The 20112-nt window shown below is 26.3% G+C and overlaps 1 protein-coding gene and 1 long non-coding RNA gene across 3 annotated transcripts; one reads left to right on the top strand and one right to left on the bottom strand.

Annotated features, from left to right (window-relative positions):
- Nucleotides 1-6371: 6371 nt before the first annotated feature.
- LOC135145072 (uncharacterized) lies at nt 6372-8322 on the top strand. Of its 2 annotated transcripts, none has more exons than XR_010283310.1 (6): nt 6372-6467; nt 6891-6966; nt 7273-7447; nt 7520-7592; nt 7902-7974; nt 8162-8322. It is a non-coding gene; the product is annotated as an uncharacterized LOC135145072 (long non-coding RNA). The 2 variants fall into 2 exon arrangements; XR_010283311.1 differs by having other exon boundaries at nt 7520-7606.
- A 1657-nt stretch (nt 8323-9979) lies between these two features.
- On the bottom strand, nt 9980-19463 carry LOC135145065 (protein KRI1 homolog). Its single transcript, XM_064077191.1, has 23 exons — nt 19412-19463; nt 19312-19361; nt 19068-19179; nt 18952-19010; nt 17338-17451; nt 16995-17083; nt 16174-16244; nt 16037-16106; nt 14813-14945; nt 14666-14753; nt 14552-14610; nt 14038-14085; nt 13897-13987; nt 13736-13837; nt 13308-13370; nt 12686-12810; nt 12571-12625; nt 12306-12393; nt 12121-12251; nt 11000-11139; nt 10409-10516; nt 10198-10364; nt 9980-10148 (listed from the first exon to the last, which is right to left on the bottom strand). Exons 1-23 carry the CDS (start codon nt 19461-19463, stop codon nt 9980-9982), a joined length of 2184 nt encoding a protein of 727 aa, XP_063933261.1.
- Nucleotides 19464-20112: the final 649 nt, after the last annotated feature.

Here is a 20112-nt window from a genome sequence, read left to right as displayed (position 1 = left end):
TTAACATTCATTTATTGACAAGAACTATTTATGACCTGATTTTCCCACCCAAACGTGAATGACAAGCACACACGTTACGTTGACCAGCCTTTACGAACGCGTGCCCAAACCAAAAATTTTAATAAGATAAAGTTATGTTTTTCCTCGTAGGCATCGTAGTAGGCAACATATCCCGTAGGGACAGGTTATGTTTCCTACTCGAACCAGGGGACTATTAAACTACTTTCGTGTTGAATAGTCATCGTAAAGAGGGAAAACATAACTTTTATTCCTTTTTTTATTCTACTTTGGTAGAATGATCTAATTAGCATTTAAAGGGTGTTATTTAGTTTTGTTCTACTAAAGTGGAACTTTTTCATTAGCCTTGAGAGATTAACATGATTATTATTTGTCAACCTGCAGTCTCGGCCTGCGGTTACAATGGTTGGTGCTAAAGCTTACCTGTGTCATTGTCGACTAAGGTATCATGATCTAAATGCTTACTGTTGTATAATTAACACTACTGAATGTAAACTGTTTTAGGGCTAAACTGTTAACTTTTTGAAGATTAAAGCTCCGTTAAATTCATGCATTTTATTTTCGAAAGTTAAATTTTATTTATAGCCTAAACTAAAAAGCATCTAAAATAGCTTACGCAATAAGAAAATCCAATTTAACCCCATAAAATAAAAGAAAATACAATTTAATAAAGCAAAATGAAGGAAATCTAAGACTCTCTATGACGAATCGCTTCCTTGTGACGTTCGGCTAATGTAACCTTATTAAACAAAGGAATGATTACCAAACTGTAACTTCACGATTAGGCTTGAGCCATAATTTAATTGGCTAACTTGGCTAATACTTCCTAAAATGACTAAGGAAAATAGTTAAGATTAAAGAATGTACTCTATCTCCTACAGCTAAAGGTTACATATACAAATGACCAAAATCCTAACGATTTTAGGTCAGTTTATCGAATTGTCTCTGGAATAATGCCACTTAACTTACTTTACTAACAAGTGTTGGCGCTTTTAAACCTAACCCCTACCTAAATTTAAGTGCATCTAACTAAATGCAAAACCTAAACTTATTTACTAGTAAAAACTACATATTTATTAGTTTTTATGCATTAATTCATTTTTAACTAGTAAGTAGCATCTAATTTAATAATTAACATTACCGGGTATCGATACTATTATAACTAAAAAGGTAGTTTTGGCTAATTATGTGCTGCCTTATTGAACTAACTCTATGACTACACGCGTCAGTAGACCTGTATCAGGTACGCTACTATTATCATTTTACCATTTTTAGGCAGGAAGGTACCTTAATCCTAACTTGTTAATAATTATAACAAGTAAAAATACTAACCTTCTCATTATCATAAAGGTATCAGAACCACGATCTAAAGCTTCGATTTAAACATTATCTATTTTAGTGCTTTAACCTTGTGCTAATCCTAAAATTTACTATCCTTTTTCTTAAATTTAATTTCTATAGGTAGAGGTACTATTTTAGACCTTTGACGAGTCATTTTTGATGTATAAGGTGCTGGAACGCATCGAATAAGATAAGAGGCTCGTTCTCCTGTCTCTTTGTTTGCGGCTGTCCCTGCATGCAACTTTAACCTTTTAAACCTTTTAAACCTTACCCTTTGTGCTGGGACTCGTAAGCAACTTTTGTTAACGCTGCAACCACAGCGAGGTTGACTAGAGTTATCCTTTAAAGACCCTTTTCAGGCAGGTGTCTAGGTTGGTGCTATTAATGGTAGCGTTAGGCGCCTGAATCTCATGTGCCTTGGACTATTAAGTCGAACCTTTTGATCCTTCCTCATGGCAATGTACATTCTTAAGGAAGGAACGGTTGCTTTTAGTCGCCAGGGTCATCGTCGTATAAGTGCTTGCAGCAGACAAGCCTATATATAAAATTAGCGTCGGCCGACGTATTATTCCGTGCGGTTTCCAGGTTTTCGATCTAGGGATGACAAACGAGTCCCATCCAAAGATGGGTTAATATCTTAAAGTAGACTACTGTTGTATCGGGTCGCGTCACTCTCTACGATAGATAAAGGTCTTAGGTAACTCTTTGTCTACTACAGCTAAAACACGGGTTATTGTAATGATTGAACCATCTGAATATTGTGACTATGACTATAGTACCTTCCTGTGCAATATTAGGGTTGAGAGTTTGGCATTACTTTGTAGAGTCGCAGGTTGCTTCACGCTTCGTATCGAAAGATACACTCTTAAATATGGTAAAAATGCGTCTGCTTAATAAAGTCTTTAGGCAGGTGAAATCTTCCCTGTAAACCTTAGGACAAACATGATGGTCAGAAACATACCTTGTGCCTGGTGTCTTTATATTCCTTACCGATAGTGTCTCTTGGTTTAACGTTTGACTTTATAGCTTAAACATAACAGAAACAACACAAACAGATAACCACTGTTTAACTTGGTTATGAATGCCTCGCTTTAAGTACTAGCATTGCCTGCCAGAGCAGTTTTAAATCTATTACGCCGAGGCAGAGCAGGGAATCCCTTGGTGAAATCTTGGGTGGGGTCATACTAAGTTTTATATAAAACTACATGTCGTTTGAGGTCCGCTGAAAACCACGCTTGAAAGATCTATATAATGGGTAAAGTTTAGCTAAAACTACTGCAAATCTATTGCTAACATGACAATTGCACACACTGTTGCATCAAAATTTTATCATGACTTAAGTCTGTTGTGTTATTGGGAAATCGCACGTTTGGTTGGTCTTTTGTGCCGTTCGAATCGTAGCGGATTCTTAGAATAGTGTTAGTTACTAATACTATATATATTCCAGCCATCCCACAAGATTATTACGGTAAAGAGTAAACCAATGAAACTTGAGTCATTCAGTTATTGTTAACACATTTTTAACTGAGAGTCTTACTATAATTACGCATAGTAACAAACTAGTCTTTAAAATTTAATCTTACAGCACGGATTAAAAATTTGAATAATTAAGGGTAACTATTTATTGTTTATTAGGTACCTTTTCAAATCAATTGCACTAATATGTATAGTATAAATTTTTTTTTTTAGTATGCGCAGAGTGGAGGATTCCCTCCTTCTAGATGAGGGGCTCATAATAGGGGAGGCCCGACTGCCAGTGGTGCTGGCCGGTGACTCCAAGTGGCTTCGGATCTTGTTCAAAGAGTGCCTCTCCCTATGGTGATTTCCGCGGTTTTCCACCACACGCACCCGATATTTTTCCGCTTTTTTCCACTCCTTTGGGAAAAACATTATAGCTCTTTAAAAAGCGTACACTGGTAGGTACTCGTGCCCTAACCCCTTCAAAAAATGGGGAATTCAGGTTAAGCGAAGGTCGTAAGACCAGCCGTAGTAAGCCTGTGCCTAAAAAAAAAAAAAGTAGTTTAGAGAATAACTAAGTAAATACTTAGTTTACTGGTTGTACTAAATATTTTTTTAAGCAAGCCTTGACTAAATGCTCCTTAAAACCGAAGTCTTATCTACAAAAATATATGTATTTGAGTTTTTTATTAAAAGCTGCGTACAAATAGCCAAAACCACCATTACAACTCAAACAGTAAAAAAAGATGCTATCGCCATTTACTTCGTAGTGTGATAGTTTTAAACTTTAAAGCGAAATTTAATGTTTAAAAACTTTGCTCCTGCAACATGTGATGCTTTACAGGTAAAGTAAATAAATTGCCTGCACCCATTTGTTTATACAATGAGAGACGCACGTTTTTTGATTACATCGTTAGTACTATATACTCAATAAACTTTGAAACAGTCATAAGAACACCTTAAAAAAGTAATTAAAAGCACTCACAAGCACGAAATAAAGATAATTTTATATGTAGACACCTGAATAAAAAAATCTTCATCAAACCCAGAAGATGTAAGATCAAAACACGCTCTTTTTAGTAGGAATACAAATAATTACTTTTTATGAAAAGAGAAAAGGGAAATTGCGATATGCTAACGATATTATAATATTAGGGTATATCTATTGTTTGTTATAATATGGAGAGAGGTCTAATAAATAATGAACTTATATATATAGTAAATTTTATTTATACGGTTCCAACCTTCTCAGGAGCAAGTATAAGGCATTGTTTTGTAATTTCAACTGAGATACGGTAAAACTAACTATGAATAATTATGTAACTTTTATCAGCTTTAAAATTTTATAGTGGTCTAAGATATCTAAAGACACTCTCTAACGCACAGCGAAAGAGCAAACTTTTTTGGAGCATCAAGCAAAAGCTGTACCCATTAAGTATTTGACCGACCATGACAGACTAGTCCATACCACTCGTCGGTAAGACTCTTTTCGCTGACAACGGAACAAAACTGACATCCTGAAATTAACGAAGTGTCCTAACATTCTATGCTCTTAGTATATCAAATGTTTCGGAAATGAGAGAAAATAATATAAACACGAAATTTTTTTTTAAATAAAATCACCTCAATTTTTTTGGTTAAAAACAAACAGCTGCGAACCGTGCCGAATGCATGGTGATGTACAGTTGGGCAAGTCGTTTTCTGGCAGAAAGGAATTTATTAAATGATACTCTATGTAGAGCAAATTAAAATACATGCATTTCTTGAAAGTAGAAAGAAGCTATAAAGTAATCCATCTAATAGATTTAACACTAATCGAGTAGAACATGCATTTCATAACTAATATTTGTAGATATAGTATTTAATTGGATAAAGAAATCTTTACTAAAATTTATCTTAATAAATATTGAGAATTTAATAAAGAAGCCCGAAGGAAATTTTGTCTATTTACAGACTTTTCTCTTTTTTATATCCTTTGCTTATTGTCTTATTACTAATCTTTTTTTTAATTTGTTTTATTTATTCATACTTTATATTTTTATTTCTTTTTATATTATCAAAAAATTATAAAATTAATTGTGAAGCAATGCACTTACCTGCCATGCGCGGAGGTCGCGCTGTCCGCGTGTATGTAAAAAATATTAGCCCGAAGAAAACTCAAAGCTTTTAAGAAAGGCTGTCCCTTTTGAAAAGCGTTTAATATAAAAATTTTATTTATTCAAATGTTATTAATAAATAAATAAAAAGGCATATTCTGACTATTTCTTGTTTAAAATAATTGAGGGGTATTTAATTTTTTGTGTAATGTCTATTGTTTGGTCAGATGTTGTGCGAAATGTTATTGAAACTGCTGAAGCGCCTTTTTTAAATGTAAGAGTAAGAATATATATTTAAATCTAATTAATCAAGAGCTTTTTTTAAATTCACGTTACTCTCCTTATACCTGTAACCCGGAAATTTACAAGGTTTGTGTTTAAAAGTATTTACAAAGTTGTGTTTTTGTTATTTAAATTTTTAATATTGAAGAGTTTTACTCCGTTGATAATTGAGAAGGTCAATGTTAGGTTAATAAGTCATAACTTGCGCCAAAAAAATTTGATATATAACGAAAGCTATAACTCTTGTAGTAATAATAACAACAAAAACAGTAATATTAATAATAATAGTAACCTTAATATAGTTAATAATAAAAGAAAGTTTAGAAGCAAGAAAAGTGGAAAAAAAAATAAATTGGAAAATTTAAATTTTGGTGAGGTAATAACTATTTACAAACTTGTACAATTGTGTTATTTCAACTTTTTTCTTCACGTGTTTTTCTTGCAGATTGAACGCGAAGATTTGCACTTAGAAATTGTAAATTTACTTCAAGTTGCATACGAACATATTAAAGTAGCTATCAATAAAAATAAAAGTAGCTCTACTGAGCATTGTAGAAACTTTTGTTGTGGGCACTTTGAAAAATTTAACGTTTCTACCAGCACGGACTACACCGAATTCGGTCGTATAGCTCGAGCATTCCCACAGGAAGTTGGAAGTTTATATTTACAAAACAAACAAAAAATTAACAGCTACGACATATTTAATAATATAATTTTTAACACTGAAGGTTTCCTTTCTTCACTCCAGTAGTTACTACTTTTTTTATTATGTATTTTGATGTTGTAACAAAGTTTTTTCAATAGGATTAATATAATATTTGTAAGCAAATAATATTTGGTGTTGCAAATTTTCTTTGTAATTTTAAATTCGACCAAGTTAAAACTACAGTATCAAGAATTTTCATAATTATTAGTTTTATTAACTTTTTGATTTTTAGGCTTATAAAAACGTTAGAGCTCCTTTACAACGTATTATAACTGAATTAATAAAAACTTTAAAATATATAAAAGAGATATACTACTTCCGTTAAAACATAGTGCCGCTTTATTTTTATACTATTATTAATTTTTAAATATTTTATAATAATTAAATTATTTTACTTATGAAATTTTAAACTTATTAATTACTACAAAAAAGCTTTATTATAAATATTATACCTATATTAACAGAAAAAACACTTACAGTGTTTGCATTCGGCACGAGTTATATAATTCCGCCTCATTCTTCTTTTTATATGTCCTCTTTTCAGGATATAGGCAACTTAATGAAAGGTACAATTCATATTGATAATTTTTAAAATAAATTTGTTTGACTAATTTTTATTTAATTAATAACTTTAATATGACTTATTTTTGTATGCTACTTGAATTTTGTTTAACTTTATTGCAGGACTGATTATTTAGCTTTAGTATAAAATACTCTTTATATAAGTTTGACTCTGTATGTGATCACTTTATTCTTCTACAGCAAAGATTTTTAAAGATCTTGGGTGAACTTAAGAAGAATTTTACATACATTATATAAGTTACCGTTTTATAATGAAATAATTTAACCCGCTGGCTCTATTATTATAGTATTTATTTTAAAGGTTTAATATGAAATAAAAATTTTATGCACTTCAACTAGTTTTATTGTAGAAAAGTTTGTTTAATTTTTTTTTTTAAATTTTTAAGCTCACTTAAATTTTTTTTTAGTAAAGCCAGAAAAAGGTTTCTCTATTATTGTTGTTGACCCTCCTTGGGACAATAAAAGCGTAAAAAGAGGGAAAAAGTATTTTTATTTTTTACTTGTCCAGCATTATTAGCAAGTTTATTCATGTAAGAAAAACTTTATTTTGTAAGATTTCACTATTAAAAGAATATAGAAGTGTAGTATTGTTAGTAGTCCTATTAATTTAATTTTCTTAAGTTTAGTTTAATTTTACCTAGATTTTATGTTTATTATTTTTATTTTCCACTCTATTTTTTTGTATCTATTTCTTTAATGATAAACGCTAATCCTTACACTGTTTTATATAAATAAGGTTTTTTTAATTTAAGCAAAAATTATTTACTCTTTTTATAAAATTATAAACAGATATAACTCTTTACCTCCGCGCAAGTTACTAAAAACACCAGTAAGATCGTTGCTCAGCGAAGACGGCTTTGTGGCGGTCTGGTGTACTAATAAAGTAAAGTTCCAAAAGTTTATAAAACAGGAACTCTTTCCCCATTGGAGAATTAATTATGTGGGCGTTTGGTATTGGCTGAAGGTATATAAGCAACGTTTAGAGCAGATTTGAAAGTATTTAAGTAATTTTTTCGTATATTTTCCTTTAAAAAAGTTTAAAGAATGTGGCCATTTGGTGACTTCGCTCGATTCTCTCCATCGGAAGCCATATGAGCCTGTTTTTATTGGTTCTCGGAAACCAGTTCTTACTATATATTTTTTTATATTTACAATTTTACCTTCAACAATTTATTTTACTTTTCATATATTTACAAGCTCAAGACATTATTATCATTAACCTTTTACTTGTAATTTAAGTTTAAAAACACGAGTATAAATAAAGTTTATGATTTGATAGAATACTTTTAAATTTTTTCTATATTAACACTTAACTTTGTATAATTTTTTTATTAATTTAAGTTTAATAACCTTAAAGGTTAACTTCTTTTACTTTTTTTTTAATTTGACTTTTATAATAATTTCAATTCTGAAAATAGTTTAAACTTCCCTATGAAGTAGTATTTGGGAGCATACCAAGTCGCATTCACTCTCAGAAGCCTTCCCTTGAGGGTATACCCTTTTTTTATTTTTCTAAAAAGTCGTTATCACTTATTTTAGAGATGTTGGTCTCTCACGCGCGTAAAGTTTATTTGTTGGCTCATCTTTATATAAAATAATTTTTAAAATAAAGCAAAAAAAGCTTAATTTGTTATTATATTACGTTAACCTTTAAAAACCTTTTTTATTCTCTCTGTAGAGTTATTAGAGCTTCACTTATCACCAAAAAACTGCCTCACTTCTATTACTCCTGTAAGTAAGCTAGAATTGTTTTCTAGAAATTTGCTGCCGGGTTGGGCAAGTTGGGGAAACGAAGTTATTAAATTTAACGAATTTAATAAAGATTTGTATATAACTTAATTGTTTGTAATGTAAAATAAATTACAAGTTTAATTAGTTTTTAAATATTCTTATTATAGTTGTTAAACTTAAAGCCTCTATTTTTACAGGTATAGTTTTTCCAAATTTAAAGGTTCGAAAACTATTTTTATAATAATATTTGGAATTAATATAGTTTTTAAATGATATAAAAGGATTGTCGAAGCTTATAAGGAAGCTAAATATAATAGCTTTCTAGCCGCCTTAGAAGCACAACCGCCCAGTAAATCACTCTAAAATGAAAAATAGAGCCGACGCAGGCCACCGTCGGGCGTATAACTCTCACGTGGTCCATAGCGTATACACAAGCTAAAAGAAATCTGAGCAGGGCTAACTTATATCCTAACGGCAAAGGTAGGCCTAATATAAAATAATTCTTTAAATAAAATATCTAAGTTTTAAAATTTCAAGTTATATATAAAACCGGAAAAAAAAAGGCAAGGTTACAGATTTCAAACTTCAGTTTTAATTACGCTTTCAAATAGATTACATCTTAAAAAATATTTATAATTTTAAAGGTTATAGATTTATGTTTTCATTTCCAACCTTTAAACGCACCACTAAGCAAGCAGATTGTTAAATATCTCTAGATTTTTAGTAAAATTACGCTTTATTGTGGTAAGAGCTCTACATCCTAGCATTTTTGAGTTATGATTTATTATAAACTTTTAATATAAACAATTTCAACGCTTCTTTATTATAAAATTGAACTAATACTTTAAAAAGGTATAAAAATTTTTAAGGCGGGAAGCATCTATATTTATAATAACCAAAAAGCCATGTATTGAATATTCTTAAGTGTTCGTTGCAACTATCCATTATGGTTGAATGAATTTCTTTTTAAGCCTTTTTGCCGGCTTAACCTTTTTCAAAAATTTTTTTAAAGAAACTTAAACTGAGTAATGGGCAATAGAGGGTAACAACTAAAGGAGTTTATCTTCACTTCTTTCCAAAGCTTTTGACTTAGGTCGTTAAAGCAAACATAGCGTTTCAAAAAGTAAAAAAAAAACATAGAACAAGCAGCATTTATCTTGGTGTGACAGAAAAAGCAAAACTACCTAAACCAAACGCACAACTTTAAAGCTAAAACGCTTACAATTTGAACGTTCTCCCATCCGTTTTATAGTGAAGTTGAGTCCTTTAAAAAAAGTTAAGTTAATAACAAAGTCCTCAGAAGATTTGATTTTAAAAATTTGATTTTCCGCGATTTCTAATGGAAAACTTAACTAATTAATATGACGAACTGGGAACATAAAAAAACTACTCTTACTAAAAAATGGAAGTCATTAGTGAAAATGGTTAAGATAGGTAGCAGACTGTGCTGATAATAGTTTAAAGCAGGGCAGTTTATAAAATTTAATCCAGTCAGCTTAAACCTTTCCGTCCTACTAAGTTATCCAATCAAAGTAATTTATTTAAACATTTAGGTTATGCCCAATCGCACTAATACACTATTTAAAATTTTTAACATCCAAAAAAAACCACTTTATTAAAAAGAGTATGTTTACTATATAAATTTAAGGGCTGCAAAAACCTGTATATAGAGAACAAGCAGGAAATCTGCTTGTTTTCGAGTTGTATTGACTTTACTAGTACGACTCCTAAACTTTGCTGTGACTGTAGCAGGTAAGACCACATTTTATATAGTTGTTAACTGTGGCGGCTGCATAGGTTGGGCTCGCAATGGGAGCGCTAGAACGTGTTTTGTCAAGGGCCTCGGACTGTTGGGTCGGAACTGTGATCCTTCGTAAAGTTTAGTACATTCTTCATGCAAGCAAGGTTGACGACTTTCAGACTTAATTTTGACCCTAGATGCATGTCGTAAAGCGTTGGAAAAAGATCGGCCCCTTTCTATACGCGACTGTTACGTTAGTTATTCCTTGCGTCTCCTGGTACGTGTTTGACACAGAATGAAGACAAGGGGTTGCCACCACAGATGGATTAGCATTTATGTGTAAAGGATCTAAAGGATCTAAACCTCGATAGTGTCTAGTAACCCCTCTAGGGTATTTGGGCCCTTTGAGCTTAAGCGAAGAGTAGAGTACCCGAACCTCAGTGGAATACTTACAAAACGATCATCATGATTATGGGTGCCCTGCTCTGGGAAGGTGAACTGAGGTATTCTTGCTGCTGTAGAGAGACGAAGGCTTTGTACTAACACGCCGAAAGACGGGCTCTTAAAAATGGTAAAAACTGCGTAACAGATAAATCTTGAAGCAGGTTCTATCTTACCTGTATTAGATGGCCCTTTGCTATTGTCTCGAGCCTATACTATTCTGTTCAGTTAGGGTACTACCTTCGACGGTACGAGCTTTGTACAAAATATTCAGTCTAATGACTTATAAGATAGCCTTTTCTTGACGCTCTCGCGACGTATACTAGTGTTGACTTCATGAGGTAATCTTCTGTGAATGTCAACTAAAGTAGTGTGCTACCTTTTTATGTTCACTTTTAGCATAATTATGGAACACATATAAGTTGTATAGATACTTCTGCTTGTAGCGTCACTAACTGCGTGTGAAGACCTTTGCGTATGATAAGTCTATACAATGAGCAACATAATAGCACTGTCCCAAGTCCATGGGACATAGGCCTCTTCAGAATAATATCTTAACTAACTATTTTGAATGATGACTGGTTATTAGTGTTAGTACTATACTAAGATGATTTTTGGGATTGTCGCTTCTATACTATTCGCACTATTAGCTTGTTCTGGCCAGCTTTGGGCTGGGAGCACTGTCTTGTGCGGTTGCTCTTCGGTTCGGGCTTGGTTTGACCTCTGATTAATGGCGCTAGTTCCTAGAATATAGATAGAATAAGGCCGGCGAGCCTTAAATACTCCCCTTATAATAAAACATTTTTTAAAGAGTGCCTTATTTTGTGAGCTCAAGGTATTTTCCTTACTGGTACTTGGTTATAAAAAAGTTGCAAATTCTGCTTAAATATTTGTTATAATAAATCAGTTGTAGTGTTTAACCCTCGGGGACTAAATGTTATACATGTATACGGAATGGCACGCGCATAACTTTCTTTTTTTTTATCATAAAATTGTTGTTTTCGTTTTTGGTGTGGCGCTTTCCAGGAGACTTTAAATTTGTTATATAAATTATAACTGTATTTTTAAGTTTTTAATAACTCTATAATATAGTACCGTAATGTTTAAAATATGCTTTATACTATATTATATAACTTATAGTTAACAAAATATATTAGTTTTAGGGCTTAAGACTAGTAAAATCAACACAGTGAGAATTTGATGCGATAGCCAATAAAAACTGATACTTTTAATAAAAACTCTACCCCAGGAACTATTTCTTTAAAAAATAAAAAGGTAGTTATGAAAGAGATCACTAAAATAATATTTTTCTGTATAATATTTTTAAAACCATAAGTTTTATTAAAAAGTTTTAGCATAATTATAATTTTAATTTATCTTTATTATTTTCATTAAATATAATAGTAAAGACTTCATATATTTATTATCATAATAAACCAGCATGGTTTAATAATGTAAATAATAGTTCAACCATTACTTTTTATATATATAAAAAAAAGATAAAAAAAGATGCATGCGCTTTACTTTAAAATATAATATCAGCCATTAGACCAGCCCATACGCCTTCAAACGAGAATCATCCACAATATTTTTATTGACTTTTTCATATTTTCTGTCGGTCGAAAAAATTTTCTTCTTCTTTTTATTATTGTTGTTATTATTACTATTATTATTATATCTATTATCATAACTGATATTATCAGTTTTAATTCGTTTACTTTTACTTGCATGTTTATTATGATAGCTACTCTCACTATTATTACTATTATTTTTATTATATAAAGAAGTTAAAATTTTTTGTTTATTCCGTTGGGATAATTTACGATATTTTTTTTTATCATAGAGCTCGTCTTGCCTATATTTAATAAAAGAATAAATAATAATAATAATAATAATAATAATAGCGAACTCGCTTCGGTATTTAGTCATTTTTTTTAGAGAAACCCAACGATTCAACTCTGAATCATCAGCAAACAATATTTCCTCAGGAGTCAATCCTAAAAGAAAATAAAACTAAATATCAAGAAAATAGTACGTTTTATATAAAAATAAAAATATTAAAAGACTTTTTCGTTATAAAACTTAAAGACTCAATAATATAAAAGAGTATTTATATTTTTCAAAAAACTGCTAAATAAATAAACTTATATCAAATTAATAAACCCCAAAAATACCAAAATCATTAGGTATAACTTTTCTGTATCGAAATCTTACGGGTAAATCGTCAATCTAGCGAGCAAATTGGGATCAAAAAAGCATATTTTTGGTAAGGTAAAAGGAAAAAGCTACCAAATCTTCGAAATCCAAAGCGTAATAGTCATCAAGAATTTCGTCAACTTTTACATGTTTAGAAACAGCGACTTTCTTTAGAAGAGTAGAAAATTTTTGTTGGTCTTTCCTGCTTCTTTTGTGATCTTCGATAAACATAAAATAGAAATGATAATAACTAATATATATATAAGTACACGTAATAATGCAAAAATAATAACTAATTTAGATATAATTACACATAAAACTGTAGAAAAGAAGGATAATAATAATAACTAATTTAGGTATAATTACAAATATTATAAAAACGATATATAAAATAACTACAAATAAGTAAAAAAAATAATAATAACTAATTAATATATCATTATTATAGTATATATATAAATATTAGTATAAATAAAAACATTAACAACAATAATAAATAAATATATTTAATATAATAAAATTTAAAATATTATAGTAAATAGTAATAATAGAAATAAGAAAACTTTTCAATAATTAATATAATATTAATAAAGTCGGTATAATATATTATATTATTAATATATAATAAGTCCATAACTAGTAAAAAATATAAATTATAAAGTAAATAATTAAAATAACATAAAAAGTTTTAAAACAATAAAAGTAATAATAAAACTTGTTGCTTCTGAAAAGTCTTGACTTTGTTTCTCATGGTTGCCAGCATCCGTCTCTATAAAGTCTATAAAACATTTTTTACTTATAATTCTTTAAGTTTTACATTTAACATTTTCTTTATATTAAATATTTTAAAAGCAGTTCAGTAAAAAATAAAGCCTTGCAAAAAATTTCATTTACTTTAAATCTTTAAGATTTATATTAAAAATTATAGTTATATTATATGTTAAAAAATAATTCACTTACTTATCAATCTTTTAGTTTTCTTTAGAAACATTTTAACAACAACACAGTAATAATAAATAAAGCATTAAAAAATATTTCATTTACTTAAAATTCTTTAAGTTTCATAGTCTTTATATTTACTTTAATAGCAGTTCAGGGTATATTAAATACGGATATAAATATATGTATATATATATTATCAACCCGCATCCATATTAAAATCATAATCATCGCCTTCATAGTATTCACTATTTTTATAACTAAAATCATCATCAGTATTTTTTTTCCTTACAGTCTTTTTCTTAACTATTAGATTATTTTTATTAGGTTCTTTTTTATGTTCATTATAAAAATAATATTAGTACCATTTTCTTGTAAAATGTTTGGAGAAGTGTTTTCTTCAGCTTCGACTTCATTTAAGTATTGAAGTTCCTCATCTTCTACGACAGGTTTGGTCTAGAACATTTATAATAATAATAATAAAAATAGTAAGTAAATATATTAACTTCTTCTACGGCTTCATAAAAGTTTTCATCAAATACAAGTGACATCGCCTACAAAAAACAAATATAATAAGTAAATATTATAATTACTTCTAAAAATAATCAATAATATTAATAATAAATTTAGCATGTGCTTTCTATAAAGCAAAGTAAAGTGCAGCACTACTGCCACGGTTAACTAATTTTGCCTTTTTATTCTTATTCGGCTACTTTTGACTTGTTAAACGATAAGCAGTTAACCACATGAAATGTTAATTCAGGAAATAATAGTTGAAGTTACCATAAGCACAAGCCAATCAAAACTTTATAATCATAATAAAAGAAAAGAAAACACCCCATTGGCCGCTACATACCATTTTCTCTATAATACAATTCACGATAAATTATCAGACCTTCAAATTGTTCAAAATTTATATGCTACCCAAAAAATTTGTTGCAACCACAAAAACTTATCCTAAAACACGTGCTTTAAAAACAAAAAAGGATTGGATAATAATATTAGTATAATAGAGCCTACTTTTTCGTGTTCTTCTTCGTTCCATTCATCATCGCTTACATTTAGTTTTTCCAGACCCTCTAAATTTTTGTAAATGATAATAATAAAATAAAAATTATTATAAACATAAAATGCCTTTAGAAACTCCCGTTATTTCTTGTATTTCTTTTAGTTTTTCTATAATTTCTTGCCGTTTCAACGCTTTCAGTCTTTTAAGTTCTTCCTATTATAATAAGAAAAGTGACAATAATAATAAATATAATAGTAAAGATATAAATAAACTTGTTTTTCGCGTTTTTTAGCAGCTTTTCTTTCTTTTCTTTGTTGTCTTACGAGTTTTCTCTTTTCCTTTTTGTTCTCTTTTCTTACAGAATCGGGGATAGACCGTCCAAAATGCACAAGTTCAGCGGAATTGCTATAATTTTTATTATTATATACATTTACTAATTATTATTTTAATTAAAAAAAGAAGTCCTATTAAAAAAACAATTTATTAGAAGTTATAATTCTATATAATGTTTAGATTAATATTTACAGTATTTACTTTTATTATATTAAGAAATATTACCAGTACTATTTTAGAGTATCTTATATATAAAAATTATTAATAATATTGCTTTTTTATAATAATAAATATTACATTTCTTTATTAATAGTAGTAATATTAAGTTCAATTATGATAATAAATATTAAAATAATTATAAATTATAGCATATTCATATATTCATTATAATTATTCAAAAATTTATACCACTTTCTATAATTATTTTAATAATTAGTATTAGTATAAATTATCGTTATTGATATGATTTCTTGCTTTAGTTACCATATATATTAGCATTACAAGACTGTATATTTATTTATTATTATTAGTACATTTATCATTATTTAGTACTTCCTTCAAGTATAATAATAATAAAACTTAAAGCAGTATTTATTTACTATTATTGTTTCATTCTTTAGTTTTAGTATTAAAAATAAATATTAGTATAGATTATAATATTTAATTTATTATTATTACTTGACTATTAATATTACTTAGTTTTATTATTATAATAAATATTAGTATTATATATTTATATATTATTGTTATTGATTACTGAAGTATATTTATTAATTATTAGTATTACTTAACTATTTATATTATTTACTATTATTATCATAATAAATATTAGTACGCTATATTTATTTATTATTATTATTTACTTATAGTATATTAACTTAACTATTAATATTATTTAAGTTTACTATTTATATTTCATTATTAATATTTACTTATATATATTATTTATCATTTCTACTACTTGACTATTATCATTATTACTTTTATTATTTAAAAAAAATTTTAGTATATAAATTTATTTGTTATTATCATTTACTTATAAAAAATAATATATATTATTATAAAATAGTGTATTTTTATATTAATTTATTATATTTTTATAGATAAAGTATATTTATTTATAATTATTATATTATTATTAGTATTAGTATAAGTATTATTACTCCTCTTCAAAGCGAAAGTTGTGTTTCCGTTCAAAGTCGTCCGTTTTTTCTAACCATTCTTCATCTTTTTCTTTATATAATCATTTTTATTAGGGTTTAATAAGAATAATAATATAATAGTAATAATAAAAAACCACCAAACTCCTCTAAAAGTTCGTCGTGCTTTAAAGTATTAGTAGTATCGATCCAGCCTTTATTTAATACATAACTAAAAAGTAATAATAAAAATAAAATAAAAAAATACTATATGAATAATAAAAGTAAAAAAATCTTATAAATAATTATAAGAGGAAACAAAAAAGTAAAAAAGAAAAGTATAATAATAATAATACGAAATATGAATAAATATAATACAATTATTATAAAAATAAAAATAAGGCTTTTATTAGATATAAATATCGGATAAAGTTATAATTAGGAATAAAAATAATAATTATAAATGAAAAAATTACAAATATTAAAAATAACAGCAAATAAAATAGTAATTATAATAAAAATAATGTGAAGAATAGTAAATGAGAACTATTGAAATAGAAGTTATTAATATATAAAAATTATAATTAATAAGAAATAATAGTAATAAATAATTATTATAATAGAAGTTATCTATATAAAAAACGAATAAGAATGAAAGTAATAATAAAAATAAATAATTGATATAATAAAAGTTAGAAATTTATAAAACAAATAGTATAAGTAATAATAATATATAAATATAATAATAGAAGTTATTAATATATTAAACTAATAGTAATAAAGTTATTAATAATAAAATAAAAAAAAATATTTTAATGAAAGTTATAAATATATAAAACTAGCAGTTATAGAAAGTAATAACAATAATAACATAATTATTATAATTAAAGTTATTAATACATAAAACTAAGAATTATTATAATAGAAGTTGTATATGTATAATAATAATAATAATAATAATAATAATAATAATAATAATAACTCTCTCAAAAACTTTTCATTTTCATCCAAATTTGGATCCTGCCAATAGCGTTTCAGAGTTATCAACTCGGACACAGCACGTGAATTTTCCTATAAGAGAATTTTAATAATGATAAAAAATATAAGTATCCATAAATAAAAATAATATAAAAAATCTATTAAACAATAAAAATATTAAAAAATTTAGAATTATTTAGAATCAAATTAAATTAGTTAAGTTAAATTACTTTTTTAATAGGATTTATAATGATCGTGTTTATTATTATCTTATTTTTTAAGTATTATTATTATTACAATTTCATAATGAATTTAGCCTTTAATAAAAAAATAATTTAATAGAATACTAAAGTTTTCTGATCTTTCAGCCAAGCAAGATAGTCTTCAGTATCTTTTTCTTCTTCTTCTTTGGTTTTCTTTTTGATCTCAAAAAGATCTTCACAAGTATCTTCAGTAAAACTCTTTAAATAAAAAAGTAATAATAAGTATAAAAAAATTAAATGTTCAAAATTAATTTTAAATAAAAAAATTAAATTTAATTAAAAAATAAATTCAGTTTAAAAATTATATAATTAAGTTTAATAATTCATTAAATAATAATACAATTATAAGATGGTGATTGTTGTTATTAGAATTAAAAATATATAGGAAATCTTGAATGCAACTTATAACAAATTCTAACTCAAAATTAACAGATTTACTATAAACAATAAATAAACTTTACTATAAAGTTTTTCAAAAAACTAAAAATATATTTAAAACTCAAAAAAAATTATTTTTATTAAAATCTAAAATATTATAAATTTTATAATAAAAATGAATAAAAGTATGTAAAACTTATAATAAAAAATATATAACTTCAAAATATTATAAAAGAATAACATATAAAAAAAAAATTAGAAAATAATTCAAAACTATTAAAATTTAGATCAAAGTCACAAACAAGTTTGATAAAAGTTAATTTTTTTTATAAAAAATAAATTATTAGCAAATTTTATTTATATAAATAACAAGTTTTAAAAAAGTAATTTAGTAAAAATAATTATTTATAAGTTATTTAGGAAAAAAAATAATTAATATCAAATAATTATAAAAAAAATAGTAGTACAAATTAATTTAAATTTAGACAATCCCAAAAGTAATTTATAATATATTGAGAAAAATTAAATAATCTGAAAATTTTATTCAAATTTAAAAATAAAATATAAAATTCAAAAAATCTAAAATATAATAAATTATAATAAAAGTAATATTAAAGAGAAAGATTAATAAATATTAATTAAAAATTTTAAAAAAAAATTAAAAATTAAATTTCATTTTTAAGTATAAATTGTAGTAAGAAAAAGTTAACTATAAATTATTATTCAAATAAAAAAATTTATAATTTAAACAAAACTCTTAATAATTATATATAAAAGTTAATTATTATAAAAAAAAATTTAAATTTGCGGATTTTAAAAAAAAATTAAAATCAATATAACTTTATAAAATATCAATAAATTAAATTTTTTTAAAAAAGAAAAGCAGAAAGTAAAGAATTTATACTTAAAAAAATGGAATTAAAAATTTAATGTTAATCCAACTTTTTTAGAGCACCAAGAAAGTATATATTATAAGGTTAACTCCAATTATAGAATACAGAAACAAATAATTGAAAAAGAAAATAAGTAGCAAAGTCAATAAAAAAACTAAACTAAATCGAATAAACCAATAAAAATTAAAAATTAAAAATAATTAAATCTTGAAATGGAAATTTACATAATTACAAATAAGCAATAAAATAAAACCAAAAATATATATAATAATCAAAAATTAAATTATAGTTAACAAGAAATTAATGACACAAATATAAAAAAAAATGGAAACAAAAAGAAAAAGCAATAAATTATAACCTATTAATATAAAAAATTATTATTACTTAAATTTAATTTCTATTATATTTTCTTAAAGAAATAAATAACCTGCGCTTGCTTTCGTATGGTTTCCTTTAATTTCGCTTGCTCTTCAGCATATGAGAGTTCTAAAAAAAATAATAATAAATTTAATCTTTTTTTTCCGTTGATAATTTTAAAAAAACCGTTTAAGGAATCAAATCTTTCAGCATCACTGGCCTCTTCGTTGAAGGCCCGCTCCGCACCTTTACTAATTAATTGACCAACTTCATAATCTTTCAGCGTAAATGCTTTAGGCTTAAAAAATAAATAGTTAAAATTAAAATTAAAACTAAATTAAATGAAGTTAGAATAAAATAACTAATTTAATTAATTTAAATATAAATTAAAATTTCCTCCCTATTTATCTATTATAGAATGAACGTTTACCTCTTTTTTAATTAGCTTTCCATTATACTTTTCCTCTATTGTTTCATCATCTTTTAAAATAAAAATAACAACCGTGCAGCTTTAAAAAAAATATTCTCACCAAAAAATTTTATTTTATTGTCGTAAATAGACTCATCTTTAGACTTTATCATAGAAATTGTTTTTAATATGTTCCGCTTTATAAGAAATAATAATAAACTTTAGTAACCTCTGAATAATTGCATGGAAAAATTATAATTGCATGGAAAAATTATAATAACATTTAAATAATTTGGAATCTATAAGTTATATAAATAAAAACTTCAATTTCTTCTGTAAGTAGTTCTGCATCCGAGTCTTCAAGCTCGCTAGTAGTCTCCGTTTCTGTCACCTCCTTATCATATTTTTCTTTAACTTCAAATAAAGTAACATAAATGTTTAATAAAATTTTTAAAAAGTAAACAATGAAATAAAATATAAATAAAATTATTAAGTATAATACGCTTAGACAACTCCTCTTTTTTCTTTTTAGCCTCAAATTTTTCAGCATAATCAAGATTAACAGTAAGCTGATTAGTATTTTCGTTTTCGTCGTCTTCAAAAAGTTTATGGCTCATAACAAAGACATAAAAAGTATATAAGTTCAATTATAATAATAATAATATAGGAATGTTCCTTTCAAGCTAATTGATAGTAGCAAATACAAAGCAATTAGCTGAAACAAAGGAATTCTATAACACGTGATAGGTAATATTAGCTGAAAGATGTATGCTTAAAAGTAAAATAGTATCGTTTATGCCTTTGCTTGAAAAACTTTATTGG

The sequence above is a fragment of the Zophobas morio genome, unplaced genomic scaffold (assembly GCF_036711695.1).
Source record: "Zophobas morio isolate AGI-343-1 ecotype UQ-CSIRO unplaced genomic scaffold, CSIRO_AGI_Zmor_V1 ptg000119l, whole genome shotgun sequence".
NCBI lineage: Eukaryota > Metazoa > Arthropoda > Insecta > Coleoptera > Tenebrionidae > Zophobas > Zophobas morio.
This window is presented reverse-complemented; position numbering and strand designations above follow the sequence as displayed.